The sequence below is a fragment of the Haliotis rufescens genome, unplaced genomic scaffold (assembly GCF_023055435.1).
Source record: "Haliotis rufescens isolate VD_foot unplaced genomic scaffold, xgHalRufe1.0.p SCAF_19, whole genome shotgun sequence".
Taxonomy (NCBI): domain Eukaryota; kingdom Metazoa; phylum Mollusca; class Gastropoda; order Lepetellida; family Haliotidae; genus Haliotis; species Haliotis rufescens.
The window spans coordinates 4,753,770-4,770,805 of NW_025963879.1; the positions used below are offsets into that span (position 1 = coordinate 4,753,770).

General features: G+C 44.5%; 1 protein-coding gene across 3 annotated transcripts in view; it reads left to right on the plus strand.

Annotated features, from left to right (window-relative positions):
* The window catches only part of LOC124120788 (dihydroorotate dehydrogenase (quinone), mitochondrial-like), a 46,543-nt gene extending 29,898 nt beyond the window's left edge, over positions 1–16,645 (plus strand). For all 3 annotated transcript variants that reach the window (XM_046483649.2, XM_046483648.2, XM_046483650.2), the window contains 2 exons: positions 15,467–15,626; positions 16,040–16,645. In XM_046483649.2, coding sequence (XP_046339605.2) covers positions 15,467–15,626; positions 16,040–16,097 — 218 coding nt within the window. In that variant the 3' untranslated portion in view covers positions 16,098–16,645. The remainder of the gene's footprint in view (positions 1–15,466; positions 15,627–16,039) is intronic.
* Positions 16,646–17,036: the final 391 nt, after the last annotated feature.

Here is a 17,036-nt window from a genome sequence, read left to right on the forward strand (position 1 = left end):
TGCCACAGTCAGAGACATGTACAGACTTACCCAAGGTACACTTGTCTGTCCACTGCCACAGTCAGAGACATGTACAGACTAACCCAAGATACACTTGTCTGTCCACTGCCACAGTCAGAGACATGTACAGACTAACCCAAGATACACTTGTCTGTCCACTGCCACAGTCAGAGACATGTACAGACTAACCCAAGGTACACTTGTCTGTCCCCTGCCACAGTCAGAGACATGTACAGACAAACGCAAGGTACACTTGTCTGTCCACTGCCACAGTCAGAGACATGTACAGACTACACAAGGTACACTTGTCTGTCCACTGCCACAGTCAGAGACATGTACAGACTAACCCAAGGTACACTTGTCTGTCCACTGCCACAGTCAGAGACATGTACAGACTAACCCAAGGTACACTTGTCTGTCCACTGCCACAGTCAGAGACATGTACAGACTAACCCAAGGTACACTTGTCTGTCCCCTGCCACAGTCAGAGACATGTACAGACTAACCCAAAGTACACTTGTCTGTCCACTGCCACAGTCAGAGACATGTACAGACTACACAAGGTACACTTGTCTGTCCCCTGCCACAGTCAGAGACATGTACAGACTAACCCAAGGTACACTTGTCTGTCCCCTGCCACAGTCAGAGACATGTACAGACTAACCCAAGGTACACTTGTCTGTCCACTGCCACAGTCAGAGACATGTACAGACAAACGCAAGGTACACTTGTCTGTCCACTGCCACAGTCAGAGACATGTACAGACTACACAAGGTACACTTGTCTGTCCCCTGCCACAGTCAGAGACATGTACAGACTAACCCAAGGTACACTTGTCTGTCCACTGCCACAGTCAGAGACATGTACAGACTTACCCAAGGTACACTTGTCTGTCCACTGCCACAGTCAGAGACATGTACAGACTAACCCAAGATACACTTGTCTGTCCACTGCCACAGTCAGAGACATGTACAGACTAACCCAAGATACACTTGTCTGTCCACTGCCACAGTCAGAGACATGTACAGACTAACCCAAGGTACACTTGTCTGTCCCCTGCCACAGTCAGAGACATGTACAGACAAACGCAAGGTACACTTGTCTGTCCACTGCCACAGTCAGAGACATGTACAGACTAACCCAAGGTACACTTGTCTGTCCCCTGCCACAGTCAGAGACATGTACAGACTACACAAGGTACACTTGTCTGTCCCCTGCCACAGTCAGAGACATGTACAGACAAACGCAAGGTACACTTGTCTGTCCACTGCCACAGTCAGAGACATGTACAGACTACACAAGGTACACTTGTCTGTCCCCTGCCACAGTCAGAGACATGTACAGACTACACAAGGTACACTTGTCTGTCCACTGCCACAGTCAGAGACATGTACAGACTAACCCAAGATACACTTGTCTGTCCCCTGCCACAGTCAGAGACATGTACAGACTAACCCAAGTTACACTTGTCTGTCCACTGCCACAGTCAGAGACATGTACAGACTAACCCAAAGTACACTTGTCTGTCCCCTGCCACAGTCAGAGACATGTACAGACAAACGCAAGGTACACTTGTCTGTCCACTGCCACAGTCAGAGACATGTACAGACTAACCCAAGGTACACTTGTCTGTCCACTGCCACAGTCAGAGACATGTACAGACTAACCCAAGGTACACTTGTCTGTCCACTGCCACAGTCAGAGACATGTACAGACAAACCCAAGGTACACTTGTCTGTCCACTGCCACAGTCAGAGACATGTACAGACTAACCCAAAGTACACTTGTCTGTCCACTGCCACAGTCAGAGACATGTACAGACTAACCCAAGGTACACTTGTCTGTCCACTGCCACAGTCAGAGACATGTACAGACTAACCCAAGGTACACTTGTCTGTCCACTGCCACAGTCAGAGACATGTACAGACAAACCCAAATACACTTGTCTGTCCACTGCCACAGTCAGAGACATGTACAGACTAACCCAAAGTACACTTGTCTGTCCACTGCCACAGTCAGAGACATGTACAGACTAACCCAAGGTACACTTGTCTGTCCACTGCCACAGTCAGAGACATGTACAGACTAACCCAAAGTACACTTGTCTGTCCACTGCCACAGTCAGAGACATGTACAGACTAACCCAAGGTACACTTGTCTGTCCACTGCCACAGTCAGAGACATGTACAGACTACACAAGGTACACTTGTCTGTCCACTGCCACAGTCAGAGACATGTACAGACTAACCAAAGGTACACTTGTCTGTCCACTGCCACAGTCAGAGACATGTACAGACTAACCCAAGGTACACTTGTCTGTCCACTGCCACAGTCAGAGACATGTACAGACTAACCCAAGGTACACTTGTCTGTCCACTGCCACAGTCAGAGACATGTACAGACTAACCCAAGGTACACTTGTCTGTCCACTGCCACAGTCAGAGACATGTACAGACTAACCCAAAGTACACTTGTCTGTCCCCTGCCACAGTCAGAGACAAGTACAGACTACACAAGGTACACTTGTCTGTCCACTGCCACAGTCAGAGACATGTACAGACTAACCCAAGGTACACTTGTCTGTCCACTGCCACAGTCAGAGACATGTACAGACTAACCCAAGGTACACTTGTCTGTCCACTGCCACAGTCAGAGACATGTACAGACTAACCCAAGGTACACTTGTCTGTCCCCTGCCACAGTCAGAGACATGTACAGACAAATGCAAGGTACACTTGTCTGTCCCCTGCCACAGTCAGAGACATGTACAGACTACACAAGGTACACTTGTCTGTCCACTGCCACAGTCAGAGACATGTACAGACTACATAAGGTACACTTGTCTGTCCCCTGCCACAGTCAGAGACATGTACAGACTAACCCAAAGTACACTTGTCTGTCCACTGCCACAGTCAGAGACATGTACAGACTAACCCAAGGTACACTTGTCTGTCCACTGCCACAGTCAGAGACATGTACAGACTAACCCAAAGTACACTTGTCTGTCCACTGCCACAGTCAGAGACATGTACAGACTAACCCAAGGTACACTTGTCTGTCCACTGCCACAGTCAGAGACATGTACAGACTAACCCAAAGTACACTTGTCTGTCCCCTGCCACAGTCAGAGACATGTACAGACTACACAAGGTACACTTGTCTGTCCACTGCCACAGTCAGAGACATGTACAGACTAACCCAAGGTACACTTGTCTGTCCACTGCCACAGTCAGAGACATGTACAGACTAACCCAAGGTACACTTGTCTGTCCACTGCCACAGTCAGAGACATGTACAGACTAACCCAAGGTACACTTGTCTGTCCCCTGCCACAGTCAGAGACATGTACAGACTAACCCAAAGTACACTTGTCTGTCCACTGCCACAGTCAGAGACATGTACAGACTACACAAGGTACACTTGTCTGTCCCCTGCCACAGTCAGAGACATGTACAGACTAACCCAAGGTACACTTGTCTGTCCCCTGCCACAGTCAGAGACATGTACAGACTAACCCAAGGTACACTTGTCTGTCCACTGCCACAGTCAGAGACATGTACAGACTACACAAGGTACACTTGTCTGTCCCCTGCCACAGTCAGAGACATGTACAGACTAACCCAAGGTACACTTGTCTGTCCACTGTCACAGTCAGAGACATGTACAGACTTACCCAAGGTACACTTGTCTGTCCACTGCCACAGTCAGAGACATGTACAGACTAACCCAAGATACACTTGTCTGTCCACTGCCACAGTCAGAGACATGTACAGACTAACCCAAAGTACACTTGTCTGTCCCCTGCCACAGTCAGAGACATGTACAGACAAACGCAAGGTACACTTGTCTGTCCACTGCCACAGTCAGAGACATGTACAGACTAACCCAAGATACACTTGTCTGTCCACTGCCACAGTCAGAGACATGTACAGACTAACCCAAGGTACACTTGTCTGTCCCCTGCCACAGTCAGAGACATGTACAGACAAACGCAAGGTACACTTGTCTGTCCACTGCCACAGTCAGAGACATGTACAGACTAACCCAAGGTACACTTGTCTGTCCCCTGCCACAGTCAGAGACATGTACAGACTACACAAGGTACACTTGTCTGTCCCCTGCCACAGTCAGAGACATGTACAGACAAACGCAAGGTACACTTGTCTGTCCACTGCCACAGTCAGAGACATGTACAGACTACACAAGGTACACTTGTCTGTCCCCTGCCACAGTCAGAGACATGTACAGACTACACAAGGTACACTTGTCTGTCCACTGCCACAGTCAGAGACATGTACAGACTAACCCAAGATACACTTGTCTGTCCCCTGCCACAGTCAGAGACATGTACAGACTAACCCAAGATACACTTGTCTGTCCACTGCCACAGTCAGAGACATGTACAGACTAACCCAAAGTACACTTGTCTGTCCCCTGCCACAGTCAGAGACATGTACAGACAAACGCAAGGTACACTTGTCTGTCCACTGCCACAGTCAGAGACATGTACAGACTAACCCAAGGTACACTTGTCTGTCCCCTGCCACAGTCAGAGACATGTACAGACTACACAAGGTACACTTGTCTGTCCCCTGCCACAGTCAGAGACATGTACAGACTACACAAGGTACACTTGTCTGTCCACTTCCACAGTCAGAGACATGTACAGACTACACAAGGTACACTTGTCTGTCCACTGCCACAGTCAGAGACATGTACAGACTAACCCAAAGTACACTTGTCTGTCCCCTGCCACAGTCAGAGACATGTACAGACAAACGCAAGGTACACTTGTCTGTCCACTGCCACAGTCAGAGACATGTACAGACTAACCCAAGGTACACTTGTCTGTCCCCTGCCACAGTCAGAGACATGTACAGACTACACAAGGTACACTTGTCTGTCCCCTGCCACAGTCAGAGACATGTACAGACTACACAAGGTACACTTGTCTGTCCACTTCCACAGTCAGAGACATGTACAGACTACACAAGGTACACTTGTCTGTCCACTGCCACAGTCAGAGACATGTCATTGACGAGTGTTGATATATTTGATTCCAATAGGCACAAGCCTGAGATTCTATTTATCATCCAGTGTCTTGAGTGTAAAAAGTGCAGGTAGCCAGCTTCAGTAACAGAGATAAGTGATGTCATTTGATTGTGTTGTCTATGATATCACAGTGATATGCAAAGCATTGTTAAAAAAATTCCTCATTTCTCTGGTCACTACAACCACCTAATAAAGAGAACAAAGCTTTCTAAGAAGTAAAACATTCCACAGATGTTCTATGGGGGACATGCCTGGTAATTTGGCAAGCCAGTCTAAAGCCCCTACACCTACTTTCCATAGGTAATAGGTATCAATGTGAGCTGACAATCCGTGCAAAAGGTACAAGACATAAGATTTGGAAACATGTCGCTGGCCTGTCAAGTTTACCATTCAGGATAATCAGATCATTTCTCCTGTTGCATATGATCCCACCCTACAACATTAGACTACCACCCCCATAAATGTCATGGTCAAGGATCGTAGGTTGTGCATACCACTCACCTGTTCGATACCAACTTTTCCTGCCATCTGTGTATAGCAGGCAGATCCCTGATTCATCTGTAAACATTGTGTCAAGCCAGTTTCCCACTGCTCGACACTGGTGTGACCTGGCCAACATTAATCGTTGGTGCCTATGGGGAACAGACACAGCCTTCGAAGGACATCTCACATTTGGGTGGCCTTGATAGTCTGTTATTGTCCCCCGCCGCGCGAAAGCGCGAAGCGGGGGATATAGTATTCACGACCGTCCGTCTGTACGTCCCACCTGTTTGTTGCCGCGATATCTCAAGAACTAAACACTGGATTGTCTTCATATTTGGAACTATGGTGTATATACAGACTCCGCAGACACCAGTCGGTTTTGGTGACCTTGACCTCATTTTCAAGGTCAAAGCAGGCAAATCTGCTTTTGGAGTTTGAAAACGGTGTTGCCGCGATATCTCAAGAACTAAACACTGGATTGTTTTCATATTTGGAACTATGGTGTATATACAGACTTCGCAGACACCAGTCGGTTTTGGTGACCTTGACCCCATTTTCAAGGTCAAAGCAGGTAAATCTGCTTTTGGAGTTGGAAAACGGTGTTGCCGCGATATCTCAAGAACTAATCGCATGATTGTCTTCATATTTGGAACTATGGTGTATATACAGACACCGCAGACACCAGTCGGTTTTGGTGACCTTGACCCCATTTTCAAGGTCACAGCAGGCAAATCTGCTTTTGTAGTTGGAAAACGGTGTTGCTGCGATATCTCAAGAACTAATTGCTGGATTGTCTTCATATTTGGTACTATGGTGTATATACAGGCGGGGGACATTTTGTCACTTCTGTGACAAATACTTGTTAACTGTTAATGTTGAAATTCATCTTTCTGTCATGGTACAACTCTTTATGGCAAATCTCAATTGGTAGCATAGGGCAATTAATCTAAAAAGAAAATCAGTCTGTTGCAGTAACATGATTTTAGGCCTGGTTTGACGATACCAGTTCGAGTGGCGCAAAATGACATGATTGGACTTACCATGCATTAAGGCAATTTGTGATTAGGACACCCCACCTTCTATTGCCCCGGTAATTTGTGATTAGGACACCCCCATCTTCTATTGCCCTAGTAATTTGTGATTATGACACCCCCACCTTCTATTTCCCCAGTAATTTGTGATTATGACACCCCAGCTTCTATTGCCCCAGTAATTTGTGATTAGGACACCCAACCTTCTATTCCCCTGTAATTTGTGATTATGACACCCCAGGTTCTATTGCCCCAGTAATTTGTGATTAGGGCATCCCACCTTCTATTGCCCCGGTAATTTGTGATTATGACACCCCCACCTTCTATTGCCCCAGTAATTTGTGATTAGGACACCCCACCTTCTATTCACCTGTAATTTGTGATTAGGACACCCCCACCTTCTATCATGTCTATTGCCCCAGTAATTTGTGATTAGGACACCCCAACTTCTATTACCCAGTAATTTGTGATTAGGACACCAAACCTTCTGTTGCCCCATTAATTTGTGATTATGACACCCCTTCTTCTATTGCGCCGGTAATTTGTGATTAGGACCCCACATTCTGTTGCCCCAGTAATTGTGATTATGACACCCCTCCTTCTATTGCCCCAGTTATTTGTGATTAGGACACCCCCACCTTCTATTGCCCCAGTATCTTATGATTAGGACACCCCACCTTCTATTGCCCCAGTAATTTGTGATTAGGACACCCCACCTTCTATTGCCCAAGTAATTTGTGATTAGGACACCCCACCTTCTATTGCCCCAGTAATTTGTGATTAGGACAACCCACCTCCTATTGCCCCAGTAATTAGTGATTAGGACACCCCATCTTCTATTGCCCCAGTAATTTGTGATTAGGACACTCCACCTTCTATTGCCCAATTAATTTGTGATTATGACACCCCACCTTCTATTGCCCCAGCAATTTGTGATTAGGACACCCCAAACCTTCTATTGCGCCAGTTATCAGTGATTAGGACACCCCACCTTCTATTGCCCAAGTAATTTGTGATTATGACACCCTAGCTTCTATTGCCCTAGCAATTTGTGATAAGGACTCCCCACCTTCTATTGCCCCAGTAATGTGTGATTAGGACACCCCAGCTTCTATTGCCCCAGTAATTTGTTATTATGACACCCCACCTTCTATTGCCCAAGTTATTTGTGATAAGGACACCCCCACCTTCTATTGCCCCATTAATTTGTGATTATGACACCCCAACCTTCTATTACCCCAGTAATTTGTGATTATGACACCCCACCTTCTATTCCCCTGTAATTTGTGTTTAGGGCACCCCACCTTCTATTGCCCCGGTAATTTGTGATTATGACACCCCCACCTTCTATTGCCACATTAATTTGTGATTATGACACCCCAGCTTCTTTTGCCCCAGTAATTTGTGATTATGACACCCCCACCTTCTATTGCCCCAGTAATTTGTGATTAGGACACCCCACCTTCTATTACCCAGTAATTTGTGATTATGACACCCCAACTTCTATTGCCCTAGTAATTTGTGTTTAGGGCACCCCACCTTCTATTGCCCCGGTAATTTGTGATTAGGGCACCCCACCTTCTATTCCCCTGTAATTTGTGATTATGACACCCCAGCTTCTATTGCCCAAGTAATTTGTGATTAGGGCACCCCACCTTCTATTGCCCCGGTAATTTGTGATTTTACACCCCCACCTTCTATTGCCCCTGTAATTTGTGATTAGGACACCCCACCTTCTATTCCCCTGTAATTTGTGATTAGGACACCCCCACCTTCTATTGCCCCAGTAATTTGTGATTAGGACACCCCATCTTCTATTACCCAGTAATTGGTGATTAGGACACCCCCGCCTTCTATTGCCCCGTTAATTTGTGATTATAACACCCCCACCTTCTATTGCCCCTGTAATTTGTGATTAGGACACCCCACCTTCTATTCCCCAGTAATTTGTGATTAGGGCACCCCACCTTCTATTCCCCTGTAATTTGTGATTATGACACCCCATCTTCTATTGCCCAAGTAATTTGTGATTAGGGCACCCCACCTTCTATTGCCCCGTTAATTTGTGATTATAACACCCCCACCTTCTATTGCCCCTGTAATTTGTGATTAGTACACCCCACCTTCTATTCCCCTGTAATTTGTGATTAGGACACCCAAACCTTCTATTGCCCCAGTAATTTGTGATTAGGACACCCCAACTCCTATTACCCAGTAATTGGTGATGAGGACACCCCCACCTTCTATTGCCCCAGTAATTTGTGATTATGACACCCCAGCTTCTTTTGCCCCAGTAATTTGTGATTATGACACCCCACCTTCTATTGCCCCAGTAATGTGTGATTAGGACACCCCAGCTTCTATTGCCCAAGTAATTTGTGATTAGGACACCCAACCTTCTATTGCCCAAGTAATTTGTGATTAGGACACCCCCACCTTCTATTGCCCCGGTAATTTGTGATTAGGACACCCCCACCTTCTATTGCCCTAGTAATTTGTGATTAGGACACCCAAGCTTCTATTGCCCCAGTAATTTGTGATTAGGGCACCCCACCTTCAATTCCCCTGTAATTTGTGATTATGACATCCCCACCTTCTATTGCCCCAGTAATTTGTGATTATGACACCCCACCTTCTATTACCCAGTAATTTGTGATTATGACACCCCAGCTTCAATTGCCCCTGTAATTTGTGTTTAGGGCACCCCACCTCCTATTGCCCCATTAATTTGTAATTATGACACCCCCACCTTCTATTGCCCAAGTAATTTGTGATTAGGAAACCCCACCTTCTATTCCCCTGTAATTTGTGATTAGGACACCCCCACCTTCTATTGCCCCAGTAATTTTTGATTAGGACACCCCACCTTCTATTACCCAGTAATTGGTGATTATGACACCCCCACCTTCTATTGCTCCATTAATTTGTGATTATGACACCCCAGCTTCCATTGCCCCATTAATTTGTGATTATGACACCCCAGCTTCTATTGCCCCATTAATTTGTGATTATGACACCCCAGCTTCTATTGCCCCAATAATGTGTGATTATGACATCCCAGCTTCTTTTGCCCCGGTAATTTGTGATTATGACACCCCACCTTCTATTGCCCCAGTAATGTGTGATTAGGACACCCCAGCTTCTATTGCCCCATTAATTTGTGATTAGGACACCCAACCTTCTGTTGCCCCAGTAATTTGTGATTAGGACACCCCACGTTCCATTGCCCCAGTGATTTGTGATTAGGACACCCCACCTTCTATTGCCCAATCAATTTGTTATGAGGACACCCCACCTTCTATTGCCCCATTAATTTGTGATTAGGACACCCAACCTTCTGTTGCCCCAGTCATTTGTGATTAGGACACCCCACGTTCCATTGCCCCAGTGATTTGTGATTAGGACACTCAACCTTCTATTGCCCAATCAATTTGTTATGAGGACACCCCACCTTCTATTGCCCCATTAATTTGTGATTAGGACACCCAACCTTCTGTTGCCCCAGTCATTTGTGATTAGGACACTCCACCTTCTATTGCCCAATTAATTTGTGATTATGACACCCCACCTTCTATTGCCCCAGCAATTTGTGATTAGGACACCCCAAACCTTCTATTGCGCCAGTTATCAGTGATTAGGACACCCCACCTTCTATTGCCCAAGTAATTTGTGATTATGACACCCTAGCTTCTATTGCCCTAGCAATTTGTGATAAGGACTCCCCACCTTCTATTGCCCCAGTAATGTGTGATTAGGACACCCCAGCTTCTATTGCCCCAGTAATTTGTTATTAGGACACCCCACCTTCTATTGCCCAAGTTATTTGTGATAAGGACACCCCCACCTTCTATTGCCCCAGTAATTTGTTATTATGACACCCCACCTTCTATTGCCCAAGTTATTTGTGATAAGGACACCCCCACCTTCTATTGCCCCATTAATTTGTGATTATGACACCCCAACCTTCTATTGCCCCAGTAATTTGTGATTATGACACCCCACCTTCTATTCCCCTGTAATTTGTGTTTAGGGCACCCCACCTTCTATTGCCCCGGTAATTTGTGATTATGACACCCCCACCTTCTATTGCCACATTAATTTGTGATTATGACACCCCAGCTTCTTTTGCCCCAGTAATTTGTGATTATGACACCCCCACCTTCTATTGCCCCAGTAATTTGTGATTAGGACACCCCACCTTCTATTACCCAGTAATTTGTGATTATGACACCCCAACTTCTATTGCCCCAGTAATTTGTGTTTAGGGCACCCCACCTTCTATTGCCCCGGTAATTTGTGATTAGGGCACCCCACCTTCTAATCCCCTGTAATTTGTGATTATGACACCCCAGCTTCTATTGCCCAAGTAATTTGTGATTAGGGCACCCCACTTCTATTGCCCCGGTAATTTGTGATTTTACACCCCCACCTTCTATTGCCCCTGTAATTTGTGATTAGGACACCCCACCTTCTATTCCCCTGTAATTTGTGATTAGGACACCCCCACCTTCTATTGCCCCAGTAATTTGTGATTAGGACACCCCATCTTCTATTACCCAGTAATTGGTGATTAGGACACCCCCGCCTTCTATTGCCCCGTTAATTTGTGATTATAACACCCCCACCTTCTATTGCCCCTGTAATTTGTGATTAGGACACCCCACCTTCTATTCCCCAGTAATTTGTGATTAGGGCACCCCACCTTCTATTCCCCTGTAATTTGTGATTATGACACCCCATCTTCTATTGCCCAAGTAATTTGTGATTAGGGCACCCCACCTTCTATTGCCCCGTTAATTTGTGATTATAACACCCCCACCTTCTATTGCCCCAGTAATTTGTGTTTAGGACACCCCACCTTCTATTCCCCTGTAATTTGTGATTAGGACACCCCAACCTTCTATTGCCCCAGTAATTTGTGATAAGGACACCCCAACTTCTATTACCCAGTAATTGGTGATGAGGACACCCCCACCTTCTATTGCCCCAGTAATTTGTGATTATGACACCCCAGCTTCTTTTGCCCCAGTAATTTGTGATTAGGACACCCCACCTTCTATTGCCCCAGTAATGTGTGATTAGGACACCCCAGCTTCTATTGCCCCAGTAATTTGTGATTAGGACACCCAACCTTCTATTGCCCAAGTAATTTGTGATTAGGACACCCCCACCTTCTATTGCCCCGGTAATTTGTGATTAGGACACCCCCACCTTCTATTGCCCTAGTAATTTGTGATTAGGACACCCAAGCTTCTATTGCCCCAGTAATTTGTGATTAGGGCACCCCACCTTCTATTCCCCTGTAATTTGTGATTATGACATCCCCACCTTCTATTGCCCCAGTAATTTGTGATTATGACACCCCACCTTCTATTACCCAGTAATTTGTGATTATGACACCCCAGCTTCAATTGCCCAAGTAATTTGTGTTTAGGGCACCCCACCTCCTATTGCCCCATTAATTTGTGATTATGACACCCCCACCTTCTATTGCCCAAGTAATTTGTGATTAGGAAACCCCACCTTCTATTCCCCTGTAATTTGTGATTATGACACCCCAGCTTCTATTGCCCCAGTGATTTGTGATTAGGGCACCCCACCTTCTATTGCCCCGGTAATTTGTGATTATGACACCCCCACCTTCTATTGCCCCTGTAATTTGTGATTAGGACACCCCACCTTCTATTCCCCTGTAATTTGTGATTAGGACACCCCCACCTTCTATTGCCCCAGTAATTTTTGATTAGGACACCCCACCTTCTATTACCCAGTAATTGGTGATTATGACACCCCCAACTTCTATTACCCAGTAATTTGTGATTAGGACACCCCACCTTCTATTACCCAGTAATTGGTGATTATGACACCCCAGCTTCCATTGCCCCATTAATTTGTGATTATGACACCCCAGCTTCTATTGCCCCATTAATTTGTGATTATGACACCCCAGCTTCTATTGCCCCAATAATGTGTGATTATGACACCCCACCTTCTATTGCCCCAGTAATGTGTGATTAGGACACCCCAGCTTCTATTGCCCCATTAATTTGTGATTAGGACACCCAACCTTCTGTTGCCCCAGTAATTTGTGATTAGAACACCCCACGTTCCATTGCCCCAGTGATTTGTGATTAGGACACCCCACCTTCTATTGCCCAATCAATTTGTTATGAGGACACCCCACCTTCTATTGCCCCATTAATTTGTGATTAGGACACCCAACCTTCTGTTGCCCCAGTCATTTGTGATTAGGACACCCCACGTTCCATTGCCCCAGTGATTTGTGATTAGGACACTCAACCTTCTATTGCCCAATCAATTTGTTATGAGGACACCCCACCTTCTATTGCCCCAGTAATTTGTGATTAGGACACCCAACCTTCTTTTGCTCTATTAATTTGTGATTATGACACCCCACCCTCTATTGCCCCGGTAATTTGTGATTAGGACCCCACCTTCTATTGCCCCAGTAATTTGTGATTAGGACACCCCTCCTTCTATTGCCCTAGTAATTTGTGATTAGGACACCCCACCTTCTATTGCCCCAGTAATTTGTGATTATGACACCCCATCTTCTATTGCCCCAGTAATTTTTGATTAGGATACCCCACCTTCTATTGCCCCAGTAATTTGTGATTAGGACACCTCATCTTCTATTGCCTAAGTAATTTATGATTAGGACACCCCACCTTCTGTTGCCCCATTAATTTGTGATTAGGACACCCCACCTTCTGTTGGCATATTAATTTGTGATTATGACACCCCACCTTCTGTTGCCCCATTACTTTATGAATAGGACACCCCACCTTCTGTTGCCCCAGTAATTTGTGATTAGGACACCCCTCCATCTATTGCCCCAGTTATTTGTAATTAGGACACCCAACCTTCTGTTGGCATATTAATTTGTGATTAGGACACACCATTTTCTATTGTCCCAGTAATTTGTGATTAGGACACCCAACCTTCTGTTGCCCCAGTAATTTGTGATTAGGACACGCCATCTTCTATTGCCCCATTAATTTGTGATTAGGACACCCAACCTTCTGTTGCCCCATTAATTTGTGATTATGACACCCCTTCTTCTATTGCGCCGGTAATTTGTGATTAGGACCCCACATTCTGTTGCCCCAGTAATTGTGATTATGACACCCCTCCTTCTATTGCCCCAGTTATTTGTGATTAGGACACCCCCACCTTCTATTGCCCCAGTATCTTATGATTAGGACACCCCACCTTCTATTGCCCCAGTAATTTGTGATTAGGACACCCCACCTTCTATTGCCCAAGTAATTTGTGATTAGGACACCCCACCTTCTATTGCCCCAGTAATTTGTGATTAGGACAACCCACCTTCTTTTGCCCCAGTAATTAGTGATTAGGACACCCCATCTTCTATTGCCCCAGTAATTTGTGATTAGGACACTCCACCTTCTATTGCCCAATTAATTTGTGATTATGACACCCCACCTTCTATTTCCCCAGTAATTTGTGATTAGGACACCCCACCTTCTATTGCCCCAGTAATTTGTGATTAGAACACCCCACCTTCTATTACCCCAATAATTTGTGATTAGGACACCCCATCTTCTATTGCCCCAGTAATTTGCCATTGCAATTTTTTCATCTAGATCCTGTTCTCGAGGTTTTCACAGGTTTGTGTCTGTGCCAATAACTTTTAAGGCAGCTACCCTCTACTGCCCTCAATTTGGCTCTCAGCATTATTTCAGTCGATTGTTGTGTTTTTGTATGGATTAATATTTCTGAGCTTACTGGACCAAACAGAATTCTACAAGACTCTGGCTTCTGACTAGTTGCTGAAGTCACAGACTGTCAGTTGCATATGTGAATGTGAGGTCCCTGCCCTGCACACACAAGAGGGCCTGCACACATACACGTGCATCATGGTGATTTGGTTGTTGTAAGATGTGTGTGATAGGAGATCCTACACACCTGTTTTACAGTGCCCTATCTCAGTATGTCCAAAGTACAATCATAGTTTTATTCGGTAGTATATGAATATAGCATGTCACCAAATCCATACTGAAGTATGAAAGTTTGTCCTGTTATTATTAAAACTCTCTGGTTATGGAAGTATTCATAGTATATCTAGACTTATGTTTGTAATATATTTATAAATAGTATTCAAGATTTCATTCAATATTTTTTAGATTAATTTCGGTGAAATCATGTGTGAACTGATTGGCCTATCGAACAAATTTACAAACTATTATTTTCAGCAAATCGATGTTATGCTGTTGACACTGAATCTAGCCTTAGTGATATGAACCATATTTTACATATATCCATATGCCATACTTTGACTTGGGAAAAGTCATATTTATTGTTGTCTATTATTTGTCAACATAATGTGTTCATGGTCAAAGTAGCAAGCCCACAGGAAGCCTCACATGGTGAAATAATACATGAAAAATATACAACAATATACCAAATTCTATGGTTATGATTATTTCTATTTGAAATATATTTAGTGAAAGCTGTAAAAACAAGCTCTTAGAAAATTTCAAACCTGGTAAAATAATTGTTACAGATAGAATTTCTTTGGAACATTGCCTTTAAAATACTTTTCAGTAATGTTATTGGGTATTTTTTAACTGAATTGCTGGTAGATTTGGTTGAAAATGTTTATTCAGCTGTTTGCTATTTCCAGCTTATTTTACAAGACACATGGTAATGTTAATGTCTGCATATAAAAGAATGTCTAGCATACAGTAAATACAATTGAAATTGTAAATCATCATGTCCAGCAATGTTTTATCACAGAGTTTATGTTTTCATTGACGAAGTTTGTTATCTCCCATTCATTCACCAGAAGCAATTATGTATGGAATGTGATTATGAAATATGTTTTGCATGATCTGTCTTTTTAAATTCAATCCCAGGTAAGATTCCTATCATCGGTGTTGGCGGGATAAGCTCTGGTGTAGATGCCTATGAGAAGATCCGTGCTGGCGCGAGTCTGGTGCAGCTGTACACAGCCCTGGTCTACCAGGGGCCTCCTGTTGTCAGCCGCATCAAGAGGGAGCTCCAGGAACTCCTGCAGTAAGTATGCCCTCCTTACTGTCACTGGGAGACAAGGGCTTCATGCTCTTCTATTGCTGTCATGCTTCACTCAAATGATTAAGTGATGACCGATCTACGATAACTTTACTGTGTCACTTTCCCTTGTGGTTAGTGACATAGATGATAATCCAATACATATAGCAGTAATACTAATTTAATAAAATAACAGCCACCAAATGGAACACAAGAACAGTCATTTGTGTATGCAAGCATGTGCCATTTTTCATCTCAGCCAAAGTTCTGTAATGCTAGCTCTAGTACCAATTAATAATCTCTAGTACCTTCTTATGGGTAGAAATTACTCCTATTTGTAGTGTTCCCTATATCTATTCTCATAACTACAGAGTACTGTATGTGCTCGTAGATGTGTAAGTCACAGTGTGCTGTTGCAGGTCTGATGGCTACTCCAACATATCCCAGGCTGTGGGAGCTGACCACAGGGAAAAGTGAGTGACCACCCAGGCATGTACAATCATACACGTGACAGCTCCCATGAAGGAGAAGACACACTGTGGCAGCTTTGGTGAAGGTCTAGGAGTGGTGGCAAACTGACAAATGATGTGGCTGATGTATGTGTAACTCTACACATAGCTGGTTTATGTAGAAACGAGACAGCTGTAGTCTTTATCAAGTACCATTTTCAGAGGAGTGTTTTGCTGCCTTGTCATGTTTAAAGATACTCAGGAATGCCATGACTGATCACCTTGCCAACATTGGTTGGCATATCTACAACTGTGACCTTTGCTTTTGATAACTGTGTTTACATATGTCCGAAAATGTTAGAGCCAGAGGTGTAAATACACATAAACATAAAATTAGAATTAAAATCTCATCAAAACATTTTCAGACAGATGAAATGAGAAATGAGAAAGTGTCAGCCGTCTTACCCATGTACCACTCTATTTTATCTCTGTTGAAATATGGATTTTGATACTGTAGTTTTATCTGCAATGGGTTTGTGCCAAAAACTAACATAAACGAAGTGTTTAGATCTGCTCTGAAGTTGTCATATTGTCATTTCTTAGCCTAAGAAGGTATTTTCTGTAAGGAAGGTCACCTGAATACTGTTCTTGTCCTGTTTTGGCATGGAACATTTGGCATGGTCAAGGGACATCAGTGGAGACCTTTCCCTACCGTAACACAATCGTCAAGGGACATCAGTGGAAACCTTTCCCTACCCTCACACAATGGACAAGGGACATCAGTGGAGACCTTTCCCTACCCTAACATAATGGTCAAGGGACATCAGTGAAGACCTTTCCCTACCCTAACACAATGGTCAAGGGACATCAGTGGAGACCTTTCCCTACCCTCATTCAATGGACAAGGGACATCAGTGAAGACCTTTCCCTACCCTAACATAATGGTCAAGGGACATCAGTGGAAACC